General features: G+C 35.4%; 1 protein-coding gene across 4 annotated transcripts in view; it reads right to left on the bottom strand.

Annotated features, from left to right (window-relative positions):
• Positions 1 to 571: 571 nt before the first annotated feature.
• Positions 572 to 24,567, bottom strand: part of NBN (nibrin) — a 51,132-nt gene continuing 27,136 nt past the window's right edge. For all 4 annotated transcript variants that reach the window (XM_044245350.1, XM_044245353.1, XM_044245352.1 and 1 more), the window contains 7 exons: positions 23,538 to 23,813; positions 21,355 to 21,796; positions 15,510 to 15,581; positions 14,173 to 14,328; positions 10,785 to 10,898; positions 2,031 to 2,080; positions 572 to 759 (listed from right to left, as the gene is read on the bottom strand). In XM_044245350.1, the coding sequence (XP_044101285.1) occupies positions 729 to 759; positions 2,031 to 2,080; positions 10,785 to 10,898; positions 14,173 to 14,328; positions 15,510 to 15,581; positions 21,355 to 21,796; positions 23,538 to 23,813 (1,141 nt within the window). In that variant the 3' untranslated portion in view covers positions 572 to 728. The remainder of the gene's footprint in view (positions 760 to 2,030; positions 2,081 to 10,784; positions 10,899 to 14,172; positions 14,329 to 15,509; positions 15,582 to 21,354; positions 21,797 to 23,537; positions 23,814 to 24,567) is intronic.

Raw genomic sequence — 24,567 nt, 5'->3', positions numbered from 1 at the left:
AAGAGATACACACCCAGCTCAGTAAGACCACCAAATAAGTCTTCCCATTCTAGTAAAATCTAACCACTTGATGAAGTATTCCATATTATCTTTTCTAGTACTAGAATAGGTGGGTGACATCTACACCCCTGAAATCCATTTTGTTACTTCAGCTTAAGGAAGACTATGGTATAATGGGGAAAAAAATGTATGCTCTGATCTGTGTATGATCTTCCAATCTATTCAGCAAAAAGGAGCAAGGTGCAGAATACTGTGTATGTTAAACTATCATTTTTGTAGATTACTGGAAAATAATATGCATACAAATTTTAAGAGGCGGCAAAAATCTCTATAAAGACTCATAAGAAATGAGTATCATGGATTTTATCAGAGGAGGGGAACCACACAGCTAGAGCAGTGGTAGAAGGGAGATTTTTTTCATTTCTTATCCTTCTAAACTTTTAGAATTTTGAACTGTGAGTGTATTAAATATTCAGTAAATAAAAAGCCACATTTAGAAATGAAAAAATTACCATAAGAGAGGAGATGACAGAGACTGGAAACTCAATAATACTGTCACATACAAAAGAAATGGAATTTTGTGCATTTTATTCAACAAATTTAGGTCATAAAACCTTTGTAATTTAAATCCCCTCTATATACTTAATGAATGTATCCCAGAGGAAACTTGATGTAACTATTTGATAGGAAATATTTCTCTGTGAGCGGCTCCTTTATGAAATCCTCAATTATCGTCTCCTTTTTACATTAGGATTGTATCTGCAAAGAAAGAAATAAAGTTAAAGGGCTTTTAAAACATAGTCACACCTTGGCGAACACAATGAGAATGCCAATTTTATCCTTACGATCCAGATTAAACACTGACATTTTTACTTTCATTTACCGTTTTGATGTTGGTTTGGTGAATATTTGGTAAAAATAAAATATCAACAATAGAAAAAGTCCAGTAAAAGCATCAAAATAATTAATAAAAATGGTTTAAAAATACATGTTTACACCTCTTTCAGTATGGATTCAAACTCCTTCCACCCCCAATTACAGTATAACATTTGCATAAGATGATCCTAAAATAGACATACTTTATAAAATTTTCTCATAGAATAATTAACAAATTTAACTAGAAACCAGATAGTCTTAAATACTTATGAAAAATGAGCACCATTTGTCAACATTTTCACCAATGATATACTGTCAATAATGAAATTGAAGAATCAAACTGGCAGCAAAACAGATTAAAAAATACAGTACTTCTTGGTTCTGCCTTTATATAAACTTGGGAAAATGTTATTCTCTCCTAGTCAGTACCCACCTATAAGTAGATCAATTAATTTTATTTTATACTATTTGTATTTGAGAGCTAAATATTGTAAGGTTTGGGGCCTGCAGGAATGTTGGATATGTGTTAAATCAGAATTAAACTGTAGCCACCCACTATAACTCCTCTAAACCTCCCACAAAAACCTGATTTGAAACTCTAATCCAGCCTCTTGTTTTTACTCTTGCGCCAACTAAAACTGAGCAAATGCTTCGGTATTTTATTTGTCTTAACTCAAAACCCATTCATTCATAATTTAACTCAGAGCTGGAAATCTCACAAAGGTATCAGCTAAATTCACCAGTCCCAAACCTTGAAGATACATGCAGCAAACCCCACTGAGAGGTACTCAAGTAGTAAAAAAACAAAATAACAACAACAAAACAACAGCATTAAAAATGAAATATTCTTTAGGTGAAGGGACTAAGTGTCTATTTTTTTGAAGATTTTATTTTATTTATTTGAGGGAAAGAGAGAGCTCATATGTATCACGGGAGGAGCAGAGGGAGAAGGACATGCAGCAGACTCCACACTCAGTGCAGAGCCTGATGCAGGACTCGATCCCACGACCCTGAGATCATGTCCTGAGCTGAAATCAAGAGTCAGCTGCTTAACCAACTGAGCCACCCAGGCATCCTGCTGTATCTATTTCTAAAGAAAAAAGACATGAATATTTAATCTCTAAGAATAAAAGAAGGATGAAATTAAACTTTACCTGAAGAGATCATCAGCAAGAGACTCTTCTTTCGCATGCTGATTTTGCACCTGTCAAAATTTACATAATTTCAAACATGTGTTCAATGATGAATGTATGGTTAATCAACTGTTATACTGGGTGGTCAGTCATCTTGGAGATTTCCACATCCAGGAATTCACCAGGTCTATGAGTTTTTGCCTCTACGGTATTTCCATCATTCACCAAATCCTCTCCATTTTCACTTCATGCCAAGATTACTGCAAAAGTCCTCTAATTAAACAACTTTCTTCAGCCAATCCCCTCTCCATCAAAGGCAACCAATATATGTATAAACTGCTAGCTTGTTGAGTTTTTAAATATATTTTCCAGAAGAACCCTTTTACTAAATGAAGTATCATTGTTTTGAGGGAAAGGGCTGAGAGGGCAAATTCTACCCCACTTTCAACTACAACAGCTCTACAGGTGAAGTGGTTCTCTTCTCCAAGGTCCCAAATCAGGGCTCTGAAGGTGCTGCTTAACTACTGCCCTGACAAAGTAATTTTAAACACAAACCAAACTCTTAATGCATGTCTGAGTGTTAGGACGAGAAAAACTCTGTGCTGGGTGCATCGTTCTAAAGTCTAGATCCTATCATGCCATTTAAAACCCTTCAATGATTTAAAACACTTCAACGATTTAAAACCCTTCAATGATTTTTTTTTTAACCTACCAAAGAAAACAAAGTCTTCAGTTTGACCCCTAACATGGGAAAGGCTCTTCATAACCTGGCTCCATTCCACCACCCTCTCAATCACTTCTCATGCCCCTCTCCATGAATACTGGATGCCAGTTAAAACTGAATCACCAACCCACCAACCAACCAACCACACACACCTCTTAACAAATACCATTTTCCTCTGCCCAGAAAATTACCTCCTTTTTCTCCTTTTCCCATTTCTGATAATCTTTCAGTGCACCTTCATTTCAATAATAATTTGTGCCTACTAGGTGTCCAGCAACATGTTCTTCACCTCTTTACTAATGGTTTTTCAATCCTCATTAAAAAATATAAAAACTGCATCTGCTATGAAGAACTCCCATAAAACTTCAGCTATACAACTCATAGATACATATCGATTTCCCTCTGTTATAATTCTGTATCTTTGCTAAAAGACCATAAGTCCCTTGAATGTACATACTATTTATTTTTACTGTTAATAGCTTACATTTGTGTATTTCCAGATATTATCTTTTTTTTTTCCTTAAGATTTTATTTATTTGACAGAGAGAGAGAGATCACAAGTAGGCAGAGAGGCAGGCAGGGAGAGAGAGACGAGGAAGCAGGCTCCCTGCGGAGCAGAGAGCCCGACGCGGGGCTCAATCCCAGGACTCTGAGATCATGACCTGAGCTGAAGGCAGAGGCTTTAACCCACTGAGCCACCCAGGCTCCCCTCCAGATATTATGTTAAAACTCCTTCTAGATATATCTCATTTAATCTTCATGTAACTTCATTATCACTATTAGACTATTATTCCAGTTTTAACCACCAAGGAAGCAAAAACTTATGTTAAGTAACTTGCAGAAGATCAAAAGGTTGTCATACAGAAGAACTGGGATTTGACCTGGTCTCCCTGAGTAAGAAGACCCCCACCAGGTCTTAACACCTGATCTTAACCAGGCTATTATACTGATTTTGAGTCTTCCGAAAGGGCTGAGAAGAATGACTTGCAGGGATTAGTACAGAATGATTTTCTACTCATGTGGTGAAGTATCAAAATGACATTTTATCTTTCTACACTAATAGGTTTAGCAGAACATAAATGGGAAGACAATGATTTTCAAAAAGCAGCTGTCAAAAAAGCAGCTGGTATTATTATTGTAATTACTTTGAAATGCTTCCCAGCAGGGGATGCTAATTTTAAAGTTATAATACAGTAAAGAAAAACTAGTAAGGAAAAGTCAGCTTTATTTTATGTGTCTTAGTAAAAAATGTTAAGTAAAATAGTTTTAAGAAACAGCCTCATATTACTGGCATTTTTTAAGGGTTGGGGAGAATTACATATCCAGTCTTTCAAAATTCAAATCAGGCTGGATACTGTCTTCAAAGAATTATTATGTTTAATGCACAAAATGAAAATACCCTAAATTGAAGAAAACTTCAGGAATGGATTCGGTGATTATCAAAATGAAGACTGGTCTGCAACAGACGTAAAGAAAGAAAAACTGAAAAAGAATGAAAGGCAAAAAAACCCTTAAGGGTAGCTGGCATAAGCCTAGGAAAAAAGGACATCAAGGCAATAGCAAACTTACATACAGACACTGTGTGCATAAGAAAGTCAACTCTATTTTTATTTTTTTAAGATTTTTATGTATTTATTTGAGACAGAGATCATAAGTAGGCAGAGAGGCAGGCAGAGAGAAAGAAGGAAACAGGCTCCCCGCTGAGCAGAGAGCCTCACGTGGGGCTCGATCCCAGGACCCAGAGATCATGACCTGAACTAAAGGCAGAGGCTTAAACCACTGAGCCACCCAGATGCCTCAGGTCAACTCTATTATCTTAACGAGTAAAACCTACCTAGTGCACCTAAAATTGCTCTAGCAAAAAGAGAGATTTGGTGGAATAAATCTAGAACACAGGCTCTCAACTAATTCTAATCAAATAAAAGACAGAAAAAAGTCATTAATTAGCGACACTGTCATTTTCTCAACTCCTCTCTGGGCAAAAACAAACAAAACCTTACAGCCATGATAATCAAGAAGCCACCTACTTGAGAAAAGAAGCCTGCAGAGAACCAAAAGATTGCTGCAACACGTTCCTAACACTGCCACAGCCCATTAAACAAACTAAAACCAAACGTGAGAATGCTCAGTAATACTACAAATTTGGGGGAAAGTATCCTGAGCAGAAAAGAGAAGACATGCTGGTGGACTGCTGGAAAGGGACAAATACACAGGAAGTGAGTGGGACTGACACGGACCAAAGGCACAGGCTGCGTGCAGCCTTGACAAATGAGGTAAACAACTTAAAATGGCAGGTTGCTGTCTTCTGGGATAAGATACACTCCCGGTACACATTTCATACCAGTTCCAGGAAGGGGTAGCAGGCAGCTCCAGCAGAGCCCTTCCTTTCCTGCATTCAAGGTCTAGGCACAACAGAAATTAGATGGGACGTGCATATCGCCTCTGACTGAGCACACTGCCATACTAATGACTGGAGCCACCAAGACAATTCTGTTCTCTACCAGAACACTGAGAGCTTGGGTAGTAGTAATTTTGACTATAGTCACTTTTGCCTCACAAACTGTCTTTTTTTTTTTTTTAATTTTTTATTTAAATTCAACTTAGTTAACATATTATATTACTAGTTTCAGAAGTAGGGCTCAGTGATTCATCAGTTGCATATAACACCGAGTGCTCATTACATCAAATGCCCTCCTTAATGCCCATCACCCAATTACCCCAGTCCCCCCACTCCCCTTTAGCAAGTCTTAGTTTGTGTCTATAATTAAGAGTCTCTTCTGGTTTCCCTCCCTCTCTGATTCATCTTATTTTATTTTTCCTTCCCTTCCCCTACGTTCATCAGGTTTGTTTTTTAAATTCTACATATGAGTGAAATCATATGGTATGTCTTTCTCTGACTGACTTATGTCGCTTAGCATAACACACTGTAGGTCCATCCATGTCATTGCAAATGGCAAGATTTCATTCTTTAATGGCTGAGTAACATTTCATTGTGTATATATACCACATCTTTATCCATTTGTCTGGTTTTTTAAAAATTTAAATTCAATTAGCCAACATATAGTACATCATTAATTTCAGATGCAGAGTTCACTAATTCATCAGTTGTACAAGTCGTCTTTAGATTGTAATCCCTGCACAAGATAGCATACGATGCTTCACAAGCAAACAGTACCTGGACATGGTATTTTACTCTAAATAGCTTCAAGATGAAAGAAAACTGCAAACTATTTCACATACCAGAGGGGGGTAAAGAAAAGGCAGCAACTGGAATAGAACATGCAAGACAGATGAAAAACCTAGTCCGTAAGAAGTAATAACCGAAGGACAAAAAAATGAAGTTACTGAGAATATGAAAGCAATAAAATAAAAACCAAAAAGTCAGATGACAAAAACCACAGTAACAATGAAAAGGGAGCAAATGCTAAGTAAACAAACTGAGACCTATAACACCACTTCAGAATCAAATTAGAAATACCTAACAGTGACTGTTTCCACTGTTATAAATGCAGTTTACAAGTAGCATCTTATTTAATCCTCACAATACTTCTGTGAAACAGAGGTATTATTATTATTATTATTGTTCCCATTCTACAGGCATTCTACAAGGAAGAAATACAAGCATAAGAAAGTAATTTGTCCAAGATCACACAGCTGATGAGGTAACAGAACAGACACAAATGAAATCTGAATTTCTGACATAGTGAAAGAGCTCAGGAAAACCACAGTGAATGCAGAAGAAATGGATGCGGGGGGCGCCTGGGTGGCTCAGCGTGTTAATGCCTCTGCCTTCGGCTCAGGTCATGATCCTAGGGTTCTGGGATCAAGCCCCGCGTCAGGCTCTCTGCTCTGCAGGGAACCTGCTTTCTCCCCTCTCTCTCTCTGCCTGCCCCTCTGCCTACTTGTGATTTCTGTCAAAAAAAAAAAAAAAAAAAAAAAGAAATGGATGCAGAAGGCAAAGGTGATCTAATAAAAGGACAGTTACATCTTAAATGTAGAGAACTTTAACAAATATAAAAATGTTTTCAAAGTGTACCGAAGAGTTCCTTGAAATAAAAAGACCTGCATCTGCAAATCAAAATAACATACTGCATTCCAGGAAAAATGAATGGAAAGCTGATCAACACTGAGACATACTCTCATCGTTACTGACTTGCAAGCCTAAGAAGGAACTGGGTAGGCATGCAAGTCACCTTCTAAAAAGGGAGAAAAGAAAGCACTGCCAAAAGATGGTGGCATGTGGAAGGAGGGCGAACAGGGAAGGGAGAAAGTACAAATATTCTCACTATTTACAGCAGGGAGCCAAAAAATTTATCTAAAATCAAAGTAGGCAGTTTGAAACAAATACTGATTCTAACCTGACAGTGGTTTTTGTTTTGGTCTTATTTATCACCCCTTGGTCTTAGAGGGATCTCAGGAAATAAAATACCGTGAAAAGAAGAAACGTGTCCAAAAATTCAGTAATGCTTTCAGCTTTACTTCCTTCTATCAATCTCTCTCCCTCTCTTTCTACTCTATCCCTGGCTATTACTCCTCTTCAATAAAGAGAAATCTGGAATAATTCACTTTATGTTTAAATGGGTCATTTCTGGACTTCAGGATTTTAACTTCATCATTCTTTCATGTAGTACCATAATTCTTTGAAATGCACATTTGAAATAGGGCCATTTAGTCTTCCAAAAAAAAAGAGGAGGAAAGGATGTGACTTCCCTCCTTTCATTTTTTCACACTAAGTATCATGAGTGACCTTAACAACCCTACTTATTTTGGTGACCCTCCTAACAATTTTTTGATTAAAAAGCATTTTTAAACACAAATTGCTGAAGACTACATTAACCCACAATGAGGCAAAGTAAAAGCCCTGAAAAGTGAACAAGTACCATGGCCAGCTTTTGCCTTGCCCTCTGGGTTTCTGCAAAGCATAAAAAAACTGCCCTCTGCTTTGATGTCTGTATGGGGGATGAGAAATATAAAAGAAAATCGAAGATGGGGAAAACTAAGAAAAGACCCCAGCATTAAAGAGAGAAAGAGGAATAAACTGTACAATACAAAAAGAAGGTAAGAAAGACACTTGCCTGCCTCAACCCCAACACAGGGTGAAGGAAAAATTAAAAAACTCAAGTTTATACTGACCAGCTGGCCTTCACTCGGGCTTCTGGTCCAAACACATATTAACTACCTAGGTGATCCAAAAAAAAAATCACAAGTGGAGGCTAAAGTGGTCTCGTATTGGTAGAACAAGACAGGCAGAAACTAAAGTATTTTTTCTAGAGGAAAAAAACTTAAACTTAGGACTCAATGAATTCCTACAGATCAAATTCCAAGGGAAATAAGCAGTTCACATTCAACTATCACAGAACATATACGTGGAAACAAGACTCCGTAAGAGAAGAGTAGCAGAAACTTACCAACACTTGAGGCAAAGAATACAGGAGGAGCTTAAAAATATCATCAGGGAACAGTAAGACCTAGAGATGAATGAAACAGACAACCAGAACTGAAAACATACAATAGGCTGAATGAAAACTCAGTGGATGGGTGGGAATACCAACCAGAAAGAACAGAAAGGAAAAGTACCAAACTAGAAGATAATTTGGAAAAATTACCAAAGAATACAATCCAGAGAAAAAAAGGGATAAAATGTATAGAAAATAAGATAGAGAAGAAAGTGAAATTTGACTTCTGTCAAACCAGAGTTCATGAAAGAGGTAAGACCCCTAACTGCCCATTACTGAACAGTTCTACTTCAAATAGCCTGCTCAGAGGACCTGTCTGAAGCCCACCTCTGGGTTCTAGGAGCACTGGATAATCACACAACACAAAGGCTAAGAAGAAAACTTTCTAATCTTGAACAAGACCTTGGTTATCTCTCAATTCAACAGTCATGTGAAATCTTAACTTTCATGCAGTAACTTCCTCTACAGTAAAAAGTTGACACTTAACTGAATTTTATTAAATTCTCCAGTTAAAAATAAGGGGTAGAAAAAATTATGAATCAGGTAGATGGCTGTTTTGCATAATAATAACTAGGACTCAAAACACCCAAGAATAAGTAAAAAATGAGAAGCATATTTGTATAATCTTCCCTGGGAATTTTCATTACAGAGTATATGAATATATTTAGCTGATACGTGTAAATAATGTATTCTTAAAAATCATGTTCTAACATGGAGAGCTATAAAGCAGTTCATATCTTCCCAGAACAATGTTATAACTGAGATCTGGTTTCCTGAGACTTAGGCAACATATTACTTATAGATATGATTAAAGACATGCCATAAAGCAAGTAAGCAAAATTATAAAACTCTAAAGCAATCTCAAGTGTCAAAATTATGTTGCTGGTCCTAGTCTAGGATTTAAATCAACATGAACTGATTATGTAAGCATCCTACTATAAAAGTACACAGAAAAGCACACTCTGACATAATATATACTTGATCAGAAATCTGTATATGTTTGAACATATAAATATAAATGAAATGATAAAATGACTGGAATTTGCTTTAAAATACTCCAGAAAGAAAAAAAGTTGGGAAAGAGAACAGAAAGCAAGATGTGCAAATGCTAATATTTGTTGAAGATGTGTTTTGGGTTTGTTTCACTACTCTATGTTGTGTAAGTTTGGAAAGTTTTCATAATAAAAAGCTTAAGAATTTGAATTAAATAGAAATAGTTACTACTTAATAATTTAGTAACATTATTTAATGATTGATCTTACTTTCTTAAAACTTAAAAAGACTCTGGGGAAAAATGAGATAGATCAGTAACTGCCCATGGGAGGAGGCATTATGGCAAGTTTCCCACAGCAAGCAGTTGTCAATAGTGTAACTGACTTAGACTCCACCCCCCCCCGCCTTCGAGATGATGTGCTTATGAATCATTAAACCAAAGTGTAAAAGTATACCACAGAGAATGAAGTCAAACTCTAACCTTATAACACCTATGGAAATTAACTCAAAATCAATTTAAGATCTAAATATAAGAACTAAAACTATAAAACTCTTTGAAGAAAAAAGGAAAAACTTTCTGACATTGGATCTGGCAACGATATTTTGGGTATGATGCCAAAAGCACAGGTATCAACAACAAAACTGATAAACTGAACTACACCAAAATGTCAAGTTTCTGTGCATCTGTAAAATACACAAACAATGGAGTAATAGGCAACCCAGAGAAAGCGAGAAAACATCTGCAAATTATACATCTGATAAGGGACTATTATCCAGACTACATAAATAACACCTCTAATTCAACAACAAAAAATAAACAATCTGAATAATAATGGGAAGAAATTTTTGAATAGGTTTATCTCCAAAAAAGATACACAAATGGCCAACAAGTGTATGAGAAGATGCATGACCTTACTAATCATTAGCAAAGTGCAAATCAAAACCACAATAAAGTTCACACCAGTTAGATACCCCATTACAAACAACAGAATAACAAGTGCTGGAGAGCATATGGAGAAACTGGAACCCGTGAGCACTATTAGTGGGAATGTAAAACGGTGCGGTTACTTTAGAAAACAGTATGACAGTTGTTTAAAAAATTAAACATAGGGGAAAAAAGATACAAGAGAACAGGAAAAAGGTAATAACTCAATAAAATGATGACTGAGAAATTCTCAGGACCACTGAAAGATAATTTCCAGATCTGGAAAGCCCAGTACATTCATATACTATGTAACTGATATTATTTGCAATAACCCCCATATGACTACACAACCATCTTTTGATTGTTAGCCTTTAGCTTTCTTTACATTTTTGTAGGTTAAGTCTCTTTTCTCCCCTTTATATTAGGATACAAACTTAATTCATTTGTTTTTTTTAACAAACTTAAAAGCCTCTTTAATAACTTTAATAAGCTTAAAGGCCTCTTAAGTATTATGGAAAGGTACAAATTAATCTTAATTCTCTATAATTTAGGATTCTTCCTGAATCAATGACCTTTGGTCAATTATCTTAAAATTTGGTTTTAAGGATTTGCTCTAAGGAAACCATGAGGGACAAAATGTAAACCAAGCAAATTACCAGCCCTCAGTTCCTACTAACCTCCATCTCCTGCCTTAACCATTCTTCTAATTCAGCATTCTTCCGAGCATGATGAGCTATTAGATCTGATCCTCCAATGATGTGTGGAAGTTTTCCTGCTCCAAGAAATGTGACCTATTATATAATAAAAATAGTAAGGTTAAATGCATTAACAAATTAAGACCATCTCATTTTTTTTTAAAAAGAGAGAATGTGTGAACATGGGGGTTGGGGCATAGAGGGAGAGGAAGAGAGAGAATCTGAAGCAGACTTGCCACAAAGGCAGAATCCGACATGAGGTTCAATCTCATGACCCTGAGATTATGGCCTGAGCTGAAATCAGGAGTCAGATGCCTAACCAACTGAGCCACCCAGGTACCCTCAAAACCATCACTTTTTAAAAAAGCTTAATGGGGCGCCTGGGTGGCTCAGTGGGTTAAGCCGTGCCTTCGGCTCGGGTCATGATCCCAGGGTCCTGGGATCAAGCCCCGCATCGTGCTCTCTGCTCAGCGGGGAGCCTGCTTCCTCCTCTCTCTCTGCCTGCCTCTCAGCCTACTTGTAATCTCTGCCTGTCAAATAAATAAATAAAATCTTTAAAAATAAAAAATAAAATAAAAAAGCTTAATAAAAAAGCACAATATAAATCACGTGTAACAGAAGTGCCAAAAATGCTTATTCCTACAAATGGAAGTGAGAGAGATCAGTAACTAGGCCCATGCTAGGCCCATGTTTCTGACCTATTTATTTTTCGCTGTTGCTATACCCAGATTTAGATGTCACTGTATCAAGAATTTAGTTGAGTTTTTTTTTTTTAAGATTTTATTTATTTGACAGAGAGAGATCACAAGTAGGCAGAGAGGCAGGCAGAGAGAGAGAGAGAGAGGAAAGCAGGCTCTCCGCTCAGCAGAGAGCCCGATGCGAGACTCGATCCCAGGACCCTGGGATCATGACCTGAGCCGAAGGCAGTGGCTTAACCCACTGAGCCACCCAGGCGCCCTAGTTGAGATTTTTAATTGGGAGTTTTATTAAAAAATGGCCTTACCTCATCAGTTAGCAGTTAAAGCAACTTAAGGTAAATATAGAGACTGAAAGGTATCATATTTTGCTCTAAAGATGTCAAAGTTTAAGTCTTGTCTAGTACTCATGAAAATTTATGTCCTCAAAACTTTCTAATTTATAGATCCCTAGCAAAAGATGTTGGAGATAGCAATAGTTTGTTTTTAATTAAAATTTTAGTGGGTTATAGGGGCGCCTGGGTGGCTCAGTCATTGGGCGTCTGCCTTTGGCTCAGGTCATGGTCCCAAGGCCCTGGAATTGAGCCCCGCATCGGCCTCCCTGCTCAGCAGGAAGCCTGCTTCTCCTTCTCCCACTCCCCCTGCTTGTGTTCCCTCTCTCGCTGTGTTTCCCTCTGTCAAATAAATAAACAAATAAATATTTTTAAAAAATAAATAAATAATAAAATTTTAATGGCTTATAAATAAAGACGTGCTAAAAATATTGTGAAAAAGAAAATCAAGCCACTGTTAATATTGTATTTAGGAAATAATAAACCCTTAACATCTATGGAACATACATTTAAAATGTCAATATATAAAGTGGAAAGAGAATTTTAAGACTTTTAAATTAAATTTATTTATGAGAGAGAGTAGAGAGAGAGAGAGAACACGTGCGCCCAGGAGCAGGGGGAGGGGCAGAGGGAGAAGAGAAGCAGGCTCCCTGCTCAGGGATGTGAGCCAATTACCCTTGTAATCATGACTTCAAAATCATGACACTAGCTGAAAGCAGACACTTAACACACTGAACCACCCAGGTGCCCTGGAAAGGGAATTTTAAAATAGTTTTCATCATTGAATACTATTTTAAAAGCACAAATAGAGCCACGTCATTAGATCTGGGCATATAAAGAAAAACACGAATTCTTTAATTAGAGCCAATTTAATTAAATCATTCTGCTACATAAATTTTGGTTTGAATTTCTTTTACAGTCTCAAATAAAATTCCTTAATCAAAGATATTAATATTTTTAAGAATTTAAAATTTTTTCAAGTTACTTTCCAGAAATTTGTATAACTCTATACTCCTTCACCATGCCTGGGTCAACAGTATTACCACTTTATCTTTGGTAACTTCATTAATAACAAAATATACTATGTCTTTTGAATTTTGATTTAACAATGAGACTTAGTAACATAATCCTCAACATGAAGTAACCATATGGTTAAAGAATGACCCTGTGGTATTCATGAGCCACACCTTTCAGATGGAAAAGAGAAAGTGGATGGAAAAGAGAAAGTGGGTGCCACCTAACTGGGAGATATCTCCATCTTTCACTCCAAGTACAAGAGATGGTGTTTAGAACCTTTTACACATTGTCCTAGTATGCAAAAAATTAACTGACAAATGTTAATAGTAGCTCACATTAGAAAGAAAAACTACAACACCTCACAGTATAGCAAGAAACATACAGATTATACTCTAGTGAAAAGGAGTCTACCACAGAAATCACTTTGGACAAGATTGTATTATGTAAACTGTATTATGATTAAATGCTTAAGCAAAAGGTAACAGTCAGTAATAAAAATGGGATAAGAAGCAAATACTCCAGAAAAGACAACAAAAGAATACAGAGTAGATCAGAAATATTCTTTTAACCATACTGATAAATTAAACATCTTCCCAGTTTCTAGAAAAGTAACAACTCAGGTCTGATGATAATACTCAGGGTACATATTTATATTTTTTATATATACATGTAATAGTAAAATGCCTACTTTTCATTATTTAATGTACTCAGCTATTTTCAACAAATCTCTTATCTTCCTAAAGCCCTGAGTTAAAGAACTCCTTCAGGTAGACATAGATGATTATTAGAAATAGAAGACCCTATCAGTATAACCCAAAGCCTGCTGTTTAAGGTGGGAAGGCCAGGTAAACAGCACCCTTTAAGGAATTCAGTCTTTTTTTTTTTTTTCATTTTTAAAGATTTTATTTATTTATTTGCCAGAGAGAGACAAATCACAAATAGGCAGAAAAGCAGGCAGAGGGGGAGGGAGAAGCAGGCCCCCTGCTCAGCAGAGAGCCTGATGCCAGGCTGGATCCCAGGACCCTGGGATTATGACCTGAGCTGAAGGCAGAGACTTAACCCACTGAGCCACACAGGCGTCCCAGGAATTCAGTCTTAATGAAGTTTGTTTCCAAGTATTCATTATATATTCATCATACATTTACTCACATATTCACTACTTATCAGTTCATGCCCTTCCTAGAGTAATTTTAACTGTTTTAAGCAGAAGAAATAACAGTTTTCAATATGAACTGCTTTTACTATTTATATTTAGCACCAGTGGTATTTCTAAAAACATTTCAAACACTGCCCTCTTGTGATATTTTAGTTAAAGGAATACAATACCTTTCTGAATTTCTTGAAATTCTTCAGTTGACCATAATCATTATTTACACTGGATGCATTTCTGGAGGGAGAGTTACTAACCACCAGTGATCTAAATTCAGTTAGTAACACCTTCCTTGGAAGCATATCACTGTCATCCTGAAGTTCATCTTTGATCTTAAATAGGGTTAAGATGGATACATAAGCAGAAAAAAATTAGGAAAATTACTTGTCATTTGTGAGGCTACAAATAAAAGTTCAAATACATGAAAAAATAATAAAAAGGGTTTATTTCTGGCACCTGAATTTTGTATTTGCAATCAAATCATATCTATGCCAAGTAAGAAAACTACTCAAATACTAACTTTAAAAATATTTATAACTTCTGTGCTAGACGACTAAAAGCATATAGCATTTTAATTTAGTAGTTTATTCTAATACATATCATCTCAATATATAATTTATCTTCTTGCATATATTTTCTTAGCAAAAAATCTCAGTATTGTTTATTTTTCATTAAAACCATAAACTAACATTATTACAATGATCTGTTTTATAAGTTCTCGTCTAATATATTTAAGCTTTCTTGAATTTTCAGTAATTTGTTTTATTATTTTTGATATCTCCAAAAAATTATTAATTCTGGATACACTACTTCATTAACTGAAAGCCAGTTTTTAATCACAGATTAACAGTTATTAAATCAGTCTCAAGATTCCTTCTTGTTGCTGGGTGAATTTCTTTATGTCATTCACTACTAACTGGTTAGTTACATATCAACATTGCTACAGCTGCTCAAAGCTGACCATCTTAGTTTTTTAAACTCTTTTACTATATATTAAATGGCAAGTGGCAACAGGACTAAAATGAAGATGGAAACAAAGGAAAAAAGTGAAAAGTCAAAAGACAAGGTTCATCTACTAGTGACAGAATGCAATTAGGAACTCTTAATTAGTTAACAATGACCTAATGCTTTTGTATTGTGTTTTCTAAGTTCCAAATATTTTACATTCATTACTCTATTTGATATAAACAGCCATTCTGCTGGAACAGTGTCAATTTGATTTCATAAAAGACATGAGGTTCAGAAATGTGAAAGTGACTTGTTCAGGATCACACATCTATGCAGTGGAAGGCAGGAAATTACACTTAGGCTTTTCTCCATACTCCATTTGTTATATCGTGTTTTTTTTGTGTATATCATGGGTTTGATCTAATCATTTCCAGAGGAGGCATAATTATGAAACAGATAAAGATTACAGACAGGGAAATAATTAATCCTAACAATGTAAGCTGACAGAAACTGATGAGATATTAGTTCTTAAGTCAAATCTTTATAAAAATTAAAATTTACTCACAGATAGTTCTTCTTTAGTTGACCATAGTGAATCTTTCTTGAGCTCACATTTCTTCCCAATTTCATTTTCTTCCTAAAGAAATAAAAAGACTTTGTTCATAGAAATTACAAAATGGTACCTTTAAAGATATTTATGTTCTTGACCCCGTTATTTGATTTTCAAGTATCTTTCCTAGAGAAGCTGTAAGATGAGAATAGAAATATACAGAGAAAAAGACATTGTAGTAGGAGATACAAAAATAAAGATTTGGAAACAATCTAAGTTCACGTAAGTCGTTTTACAATATGAGAAATGATAATAAGTGAATATAAAATAGTACAGAATAGCATTAACAGTTGATTCTAAGTTTGCAAAATAAGATTTAAAAGAGAAAATACCAAAATATTAATTATGGTTATCCATAGACTGTAGGATTATCAACAAATTGTTAAGTTTTTGTCTTCTATATTTCTACACAATTATGTATTACTTTATTTTTCAAGATTTTATTTATTTGACAGAGAGAGAGAGAGAGATCACAAGTAGGCAGAGAAGCAGAGAGAGATGGGGAAGCAGGATCCCTGCTGAGCAGAGAGCCTGATACAGGGCTTGATCCCAGGACCCTTAGCTCATGACCTGAGCCAAAGGCAGAGGCTCAATCCACTGAGCCACCCAGGCACCGCTATGTATTACTTCTATAGTCTAAAATAAAAAATTGTTAAAAGATTCTATCTAAACTTATGTTTTGTATTTAATTTTGAATCACCCTTAATCCAGGAAAAAGGAAACAGGGTTATTTTAATTGCTCAAGATATTTTCTGTAATAAAATGAAAACTGCTTTGTAACCAGTCATACTATCCCTCACGTCCATATATCCAGACCAGGTTCCAGGTGAAAGCATAATACACAGATAGCTTTCTGATACTTTCAGTAAAAAATATAATCCCTAGGGATATAGTAGGTGAGCTTATTGTTTTACATCAAATTTTCAATGATTCAGTAATAAAAGTTGTAATAAGAAAAACTGTAGTAAGAAAATTAGAAAGAAAAGGGCAGAAAAATAAATACTTTGTGTCTGCCTAGGGACTAAGAACTAATGTTTTCCTTTTTCAACAGTAAGATTAAAAATGTATAGTCCAAGCCTATCATGTGCTCTTTCATTACTTTCATATACATCATCCTACAATCAGAACAGTTTACTACCCACACCTTGTCCCCAACCTGCCCTACTCCCTCAAACTTGCTCATCCTCTTGAGCAAGTTATTTTCTATCTCAGAGAATCGTATCATAACCTACCAGGCCCTCAGACTCTAAGCCTGGGAATTATCCTATACTCTTCCCTCTCTCTCTATCTCTCATGCTGCGCAATCACCAAGTCCTGGAGATTCTACCTTTTAAAGGCCTATCAAACTTCCCCTCTCAGACTGCCTTTCATGCCAGCATGCCCACTGCGTAGAGTGACTGAATATACGACGCTCTGAGAAAGCTGACAAAAGAACAGCCAAAAGAGCAGAGCAGTCCTTTGTTTTCATCCCAGTTCAAAACCCAGCTAAGTGACATTGCCAAGTTACTGAAGATCTCCTACTCTCAGTTTCTTTTTTTTTTTCCCTTTTCTTTCTTTATTTTTTTTTTTACTGTCAGTTTCTTAACCAGTTCAATACATACAGTACTGCTGCTTCACTGCAGGGCTGCTGTAAAGAGAATGATGCGATCCAGTAAGTGGTAGGTATTACCTCTAGGCTTTGGAAGATGCTATAGTTACGAAAGAGGAGGAAACCTTTAGAATAAGAGGGTGTAGAATGAGGTGAAGAAAAGATGCTCTGTGGACAGTGGGTGCGTTTAAGAAGAGGAATATAAACAAAGATGATGAATCATGTTTACATTTTATGGAGACTAGGAAATTTTAAGGCCAAGATTCAGGCACAGGGGTCATATTTTTTAAAAATCTCTCTATATATTATTTATAACATATTTAACATATTATATTATTTAACATATATTATATACGGATATAATACATATCCTTTTTAATATATTTAATGTCATATATATGTATATATATATACACACACACACATATATGGATATATACCTAACAGGAGTATCTAGCCAACACCTTTCAATTTCAGCTTATGGGGTGCCTGGGTGGCACAGTAGGTTAAGTGTCTGATTCTTGGTTTCAGCTCAGGTCATGATGTCAGGGTTCTGAGATCAAGCCTCATGATGAACTCCATGCTCAGAGCAGGGAGTCTGCTTGTGATTCTCTCCCTCTTCCTCTTCCTCTGCCCTCTAGCCCCCACTCACTCTAAAATAAATAAATCTTTAAGAAAAAATTTACAGGGGCACCTGGGTGGCTCAGTGGGTTAAGACTCTGCCTTCGGCCCAGGTCATGATCCCAGGGTCATGGGATTGAGCCCGGCATCGGGCTCTCTGCTCAGCAGGGAGCCTGCTTCCCTTTCTCTCTCTCTACCTGCCTCTCTGCCTACTTGTGATCTCTGTCTGTCAAATAAATAAATAAAATCTTGGAGAAAAAAAAGAAAAAATTTACAGATGTACTAGAATCTATATTAAATCCCAAAATAGAAAAAGAGTAGTTCTACCATCAACATATTTTAGAAATTACTTTTCTGAAATATATGTAAGGAATCCAATGTTAAAGGGAAGTATCACATTTTTGCCTTAAAATTGCAAAAAGTTTTTTAAATGAAAGGACTGAGAATTTTTTCCTGATCACTTACAAAGCTAGAAAAACTAAGTGCAATTCCTTTAATCCACTAACATCTAGGACTTTCCAACAAAATGATAAAAATGAATTAAAAATAATCTCCCAAGGACGCCTGGGTGGCTCAGTAGGTTAAGCCGCTGCCTTTGGCTCAGGTCATGATCCCAGGGTCCTGGGATCAAGTCCCGCATTGGGCTCCTTGCTCGGCAGGGAGCATGCCTCTCTCTCTACCTCTGCCTGCCTCTCTGCCTGCTTGTGTGCTTGCTCTCTCTCTCTTTCTGACAAATAAATAAATAAATAAAATCTTTAAAAATAGTAATAATAATAAACTCCCATTGTTTGAGTAAGATTGATGAACTGCAACAAGGTCAATTTCCTGGCTCTGATATTGTACTGTGCTTACATAAGATGTTACAATTAGGGCAAACAAAATGAAAGGTATATCGGATCTCTCTATATCTCTCTATATAATTGGATATATATATATAAAGGTATAATTGGATATATATATAAAGGTATAATTGGATCTTTCTATATAATTTCTCACAACTGCATGTGAATCAACAATTATCTCAAAATACAAAATTGTCAAAAATCATCTTACACTGAAAGCAAAAATACTCTTGTAACAGGTTCTTACTAAAAATGTACGGTGCCAGAACACTGATTTAACTTTTAGCATACCCAAAGTGTATCACAATCAAATCACTATTCACTCTCCAGTTTTCTGCAATATTATTTTTATTTAGAATGTTATTAATTCTAAAATAGTAAGATAAGGACAAAGGAAATTTATGCTTCAGAACCAGAGCGCGAAATAAAATGGCTGTATTCCCTGATAACATTACAAAGCATGTAAACCTTGGCTATTAAATGAAAGGTCTTTTTAGATTAAAAAAGACTGTTTAATGGTATCTGTATTACTGGTGTGTAATGCTCACTTCCTGGCTCTTCCACTCCGGGATCTAATGCCCAGTTGCTTGGGTGACCAGGAGCCCTGGGAAAATATATAGCCAATGTATTCAGGAAGATTAATCAGCAGTCATACAGGAGGGATCGAAGAGTTCTGTTATTAAAGTCACAATCATTTCCAGACAGAGCTGTAGCCACTGTGAGCAGGGGACCAATGTGGGATAGAACTTAAAAAAAGAAAAAAAGGCTATTAAAAGTTAAAGCAGGTAGTAGGACAAGAAAACTAGAGAAAGAAAAGAAGAATGTGTCAGAAAAAACTATTAAGTTTTTTAAGTTTAAATTAAGTACAGGGAGAAGAACATGGCAGGGAAACGCATTTCCAAAGGTGTAAGCAAAATAATATAAATATAGTCTAACTTTCTAAACATTAAATGCTTGTAACATTAAGTGGTCTCAACAAAGATTCTGGAATAGTCCAGACCTAAAATAACACCGTCAAGTTGTAATACAAGCAGAGTAAACATAACTTTAAAAAGAGATAAATAAATTTACTAAATTCGTTAAATAAATAAATAAATTTACTAAACATAGGAAACCAACCCTTGGATTTCACTAAATCTCACATTAACTTCCACTACAGTAGAAACCACTAAACTTAAAGGATAGTAACTTGTAAGATATATAAACCCACTTAACTCAGTTTACCTCTTCTGTAAAGTGCCAGCTAATCTTTGATAATAAAGAATACCTCTTTCTCTGAAGTTCTCAATTGACTTACAGATATCTCAGTATCCGATCTTTCTTATCTAATGCTTAGCTTGCCACGGACAGCAATGTGCCAAGCCTGAAACATGTCCCATACTGTTGTAGACTGAGGTTGAGGGCTGGGGAGTGGTGCGGGCCAGGACTAAATTCTGGCCGACGAGCGAAGTCATAAAGTGGAGTTTCTGACAGAGCTCCTTACAAAGTGAGGAGGAACTCAGTGGAAAGGTCTTTACCCTGTCCCCTTTCCACCGTTTTCCTCCCTGTGAAGCTGACATGATGGCTAGCGATGTAATCTTGTAGAGAGAAAAACAGATACTAAGAAACTTCTACCACAGAACTTCCAAGCAGCTTTGGTTACCTACTTCTGGACTTCTTTTATAGAAACAAAACAATACAATCTTCCTTAAGACACTGATTTTAGAATTTTTAAAGACAGCAAAATGAATTATTAATCCATAAAATGAGGAAACTTTTTCTGGGAAAAAAGAACTGGATGTATTACATCAGGATCTTCTGGGGTTTTGGTCTGGGTATCTCTATTTTTAGATAAGCTCACCAGCTGATTCTGACACAGCTGATCCACAAAAGGGCACTTAGGATTCACTCAAAAGAAATAATGAGGATTCTCTCCTTCATACAAGATGCCAATATTTTGGCTAAACAGGACATATACTTTGTTTTTTCAACAGTAGTTACAGATTTATAGTGCTTGATCCATACTTAATTCTCAACAAATACTTACTGAATCACTGTACCTTCAATCACTTAATCCTTATCTTTTTACTTAGTCCTATCTTTATGCAGTAGCCATTTATAGGAGGGGATGACCACAACCATGAATGAGAGGGAAGCTAACGGACCTATATGAAAGATCAGAATATTACCTTTTAACTTCATGTGGTCAGTGCTCTTTGAGACCTAATGACCTAACTATTCTACAGAGAGTAGGCAACTTACCTACACATAAAATAGAAAATAATCTGAAATGGTAAGACAAATTATCAACATTCAGGAAAACAGGACAAGATATTATATATCAAAATGAAAATAAAAATTCCTGTGATGTTATACCTATTTCATGCTAAAAATTTATTTAGTAGTTTGTTTTCCTAATTTTCTTCATTTTTCCGTGTTTGTTTTCCTCTATTAAGGCATCTCCTATACTTACCATCAAGGCCAAAGGTCTGATATAGTAGTAAAATAAGAGTACAGCCTGGAAATCTATTAAAACAATCATGAATAATAATAAGCATTAATTTATTTTTTGTTGCTTATTACTATAGAAGAAACACTGTATTTTTAACATTTACTTTATCAACCAACAAATTCTTATACTTAATACTGGATATTGAAGATATTAATTTTTTCCTCAAGGAAATAGAATGAATGCTTATATTGTCACAAATTTCTTTTTAACATTCTACGTTTCTATTTGTAGTACTTCTCATTAAAAAATGTTACTTACAGATATTCTGTTATTTTCTGATACTGCTTCATTAAAAGTGCCATTTGTTTCTATATCCAATCTTGGCTTTTTTCTAATATTGACAACTTCCTCTTGTTTTTCAACTTTCACTCCAATTTCTAACTCTGATTTTGTGTTCTTGAATAACTGATCTAATACTTCATCTTCTATGGCTAAATCATCAATTTCTTTTCTTTTTTCTGATCTTAGTTTTTCTGAAGAAAGAGAATGATTGGCAAAATTTTTCACAGTGGATTTTAAATCTCTATCTGTAAGTAAATTATCTGGTTTCTTTTCCATAGGCTTATCCTGAGATAGATGCTGCTCCTTATTTTTCCATACTGAGGGTGCAGAAGGTTGTGTCTGTTCTAAAAGAGAACAAGACATTTCTATTCTTGCTGATTTGGGTGAAGAAATTTCTTGATTTTCTTCATCTCTTTCCCTTAGATTTAAAAAGGAGAGAAGAAAGCAAAAACAGAAAATAAACACAGCTAAGTAATTTTTTTGTTTGACAATATTCATTCCCCACTGAATTCACAACATTCTTAATTTAATTAATTAGTATCACTGGAAATTAAAAAATGGGACATCTGAAAAAAAAGTATAATTCGTATGGACACTAATGTTTTTGTAGGACTGTCAAACCAATGGCTAAAACAATAAGGAGAGGCCTATCTTCTCTGCCAAGGCAGCAGTAGCTGGTAAATCAATGCAGAGGAAAAGGTAGAAAGATATAAAAATACAAAGCACTTGTTGCCAGGAAACAATAGCTTACTTTACAATGTAGGAACTTGTAGGCAGGGAAAAACTACCTTAGGAATAAAACCTGATGAATTAATGAGAGCTAGATTCAAGATATTAAGTCAGAGTGGCTAAATCCAGAATACAGCACAGACTATGTATTGCAAGTAATATATGAATATACGACAAAGAATTTTCTGTACAATATTGTTTCATTCATTAAGTTCTGAATAAGTACTTTACTCATTTAAATTGTACTAAGGTCCAAAGAAAACATCTCTGCTTCCAAGAAGTTAACCAAATTCATGTTAAATTGGAATAGTCAAGGTGGTACTTTAATAATACTAATCTACTATCAGTGTGCTGGAGACTGATTAAGAAGATTCTGTAATAATTTAGGTGGTCAGAATGAGTCAGAGGTCTGGCAAAACAAACAGATGAAAAGGGAAGAATTTATAAAACAATGAAAATAAGAATTACAGTGCTGTTTTGGGAAGATAAAAGAGAAAGAGTCCAAGATTTTGACAAAATGAACTCCTAACAAAAATAATACATATTCAATGACAGAGGGGAAAAGGTTTAGGACTATTATTTGGGTAAACAGCAGAAAATTCCTATAGAAAAGTAGAAGTGACACTTAAGAGGTAAGTTAGGACCAAATATATTGATCATCTGTAATAAAGTCATGAAACTCTGAATGTACAGTATACGGCATATAAAAAGTAGTGGTAGAAAAAGGGAAAGTCCCCAGAGGGGGCAAAGGGGAAAGTGAGAGAGGCAAAACAACCAGAAGAGGCCCACACTACAAAAACTGAGGAGACACATACAGAGAAGAAAGGTTTGAAAGAACTGAATAGCACCAAAAGGCCACCAGAATTGTCAACTATGTCAATGGCTACTTTCAAGGACATCATGTCAAGAGGAAATACTGCTGGTTAAGAAATATTTCATACAGAAATGGGAGCAGTAACAATAATCTCCTTTTCTGAGAAATTTAACAATGATTGTGAAGAACAAGAGGCAGTAGCTAGAGGAAAGAACCAAGTCAAGGGAATGTTTTAAAAAATAAAAGTGAGATAGAGCTTCTGAATAGAGAAGGACCTAGAATAATTAAAAGTGCTAGAAAAAGAGAGAAAAACTGAGGGAGCATGGTTTTAGAGGAAGTGAGAGAAGTTCAAAGAACTGAGGTGTGGGAAAGCTCTTCTTCAAAAGGAGTGCAGCAAAGTGAAACAACAGAGAAGCTTAAGGTACACAGGAAAAAAGGGATGAGGGAGATTCTATCCATAATGACCTTGGTGAAGGAGGAGATATAGACGTTTCTGAGAGGGAATGAAATCAAAGGGTCCGTTTTCTACAGAAAGCATATCCAAGCAGAACACAGACTAAATGCCATTCTATTAATATTTTTCAGAGACAGAGAGAGGTTTTATTTAAAAATATACCTTTTTTTGGTAGAAGGCTGAAAGTAGTTTTTGATGGAGTTGGTCTGCAGCCGCTGAAAAGGCTGATCTCTACTTTTATTTACACCTGAGAATTTAGTTGGTGAAAGCTGACAGGTTGGGATTTTCATCCTTTCCATGGTATCTGATACTGCATTATTATCATCAGAGCTTATTTTGGGGGCTTCCTTCATAGTGGGTGTTTCTTGTGAAGGCATTCTGAATTTCTGTTCCACTCTGGAGATTTTGATTTCTTTAGGTCTTTCACTAAAATCCATACTGTAACAAAAGAAGAATGCAATGTAAAAAAAATCAGATTAATAGCAATTTCTATCAAGAAAAAAAGTCTTCTAAATAGTACTAATGTGATACAGCTTTAGAACATAATTATCTTTAGACTATCATTAAAGGGAATGTATTTCACTACACCAAAAAAGTCCCTCCTTTTTCATCAAAGCTCCCTAAAGACAAATGATAACTTTTTCTTCTTCATTCCCTATAACATACAATGTCTGGCATACTCTGCTATAAGAAACTATCATACATATATGGTGTATCAACCTAGTATTCTATAATAAATTAAACCGAGTGATAATCTTAGATAATTTTTGCCTTGTTTAAAATTTTACAATTATTTTCATGCAAAAAATTAATAAAAAAGGAAAATAAAAAAGAACAATCTCCTATAATTCCAGCATCATACATAATGAGATATTTAGATCCCATTTAGATCTAAATGAGATGATTTTAGATTCAGATGAATTGATATGGTTATATTCCAGCCAGATGGCAGGAATATAGATGAACTGATATGGTTACATTTCAGCCAGATGGCAGTCCCCAAAATAGAATATAATTCTCTACTACCAGAAAAATATTTAAAATAAACACACACACACACACACACACAGTTCCACAATGTATGGTTACATAAACTGCCCTTAATATTCTTCATTTCATGAAAAACAAGTAAACTGGTCATATACATGACTCTCAAAACATTAATAGTTTCTCTTTAAAAACTTACATCTGA

Source organism: Neovison vison, chromosome 4 (genome assembly GCF_020171115.1).
Source record: "Neovison vison isolate M4711 chromosome 4, ASM_NN_V1, whole genome shotgun sequence".
NCBI classification, from domain to species: domain Eukaryota; kingdom Metazoa; phylum Chordata; class Mammalia; order Carnivora; family Mustelidae; genus Neogale; species Neogale vison.
The sequence above is the reverse complement of the archived record's forward strand: the minus strand, read 5'-3'. Positions and strand labels throughout refer to the sequence as shown.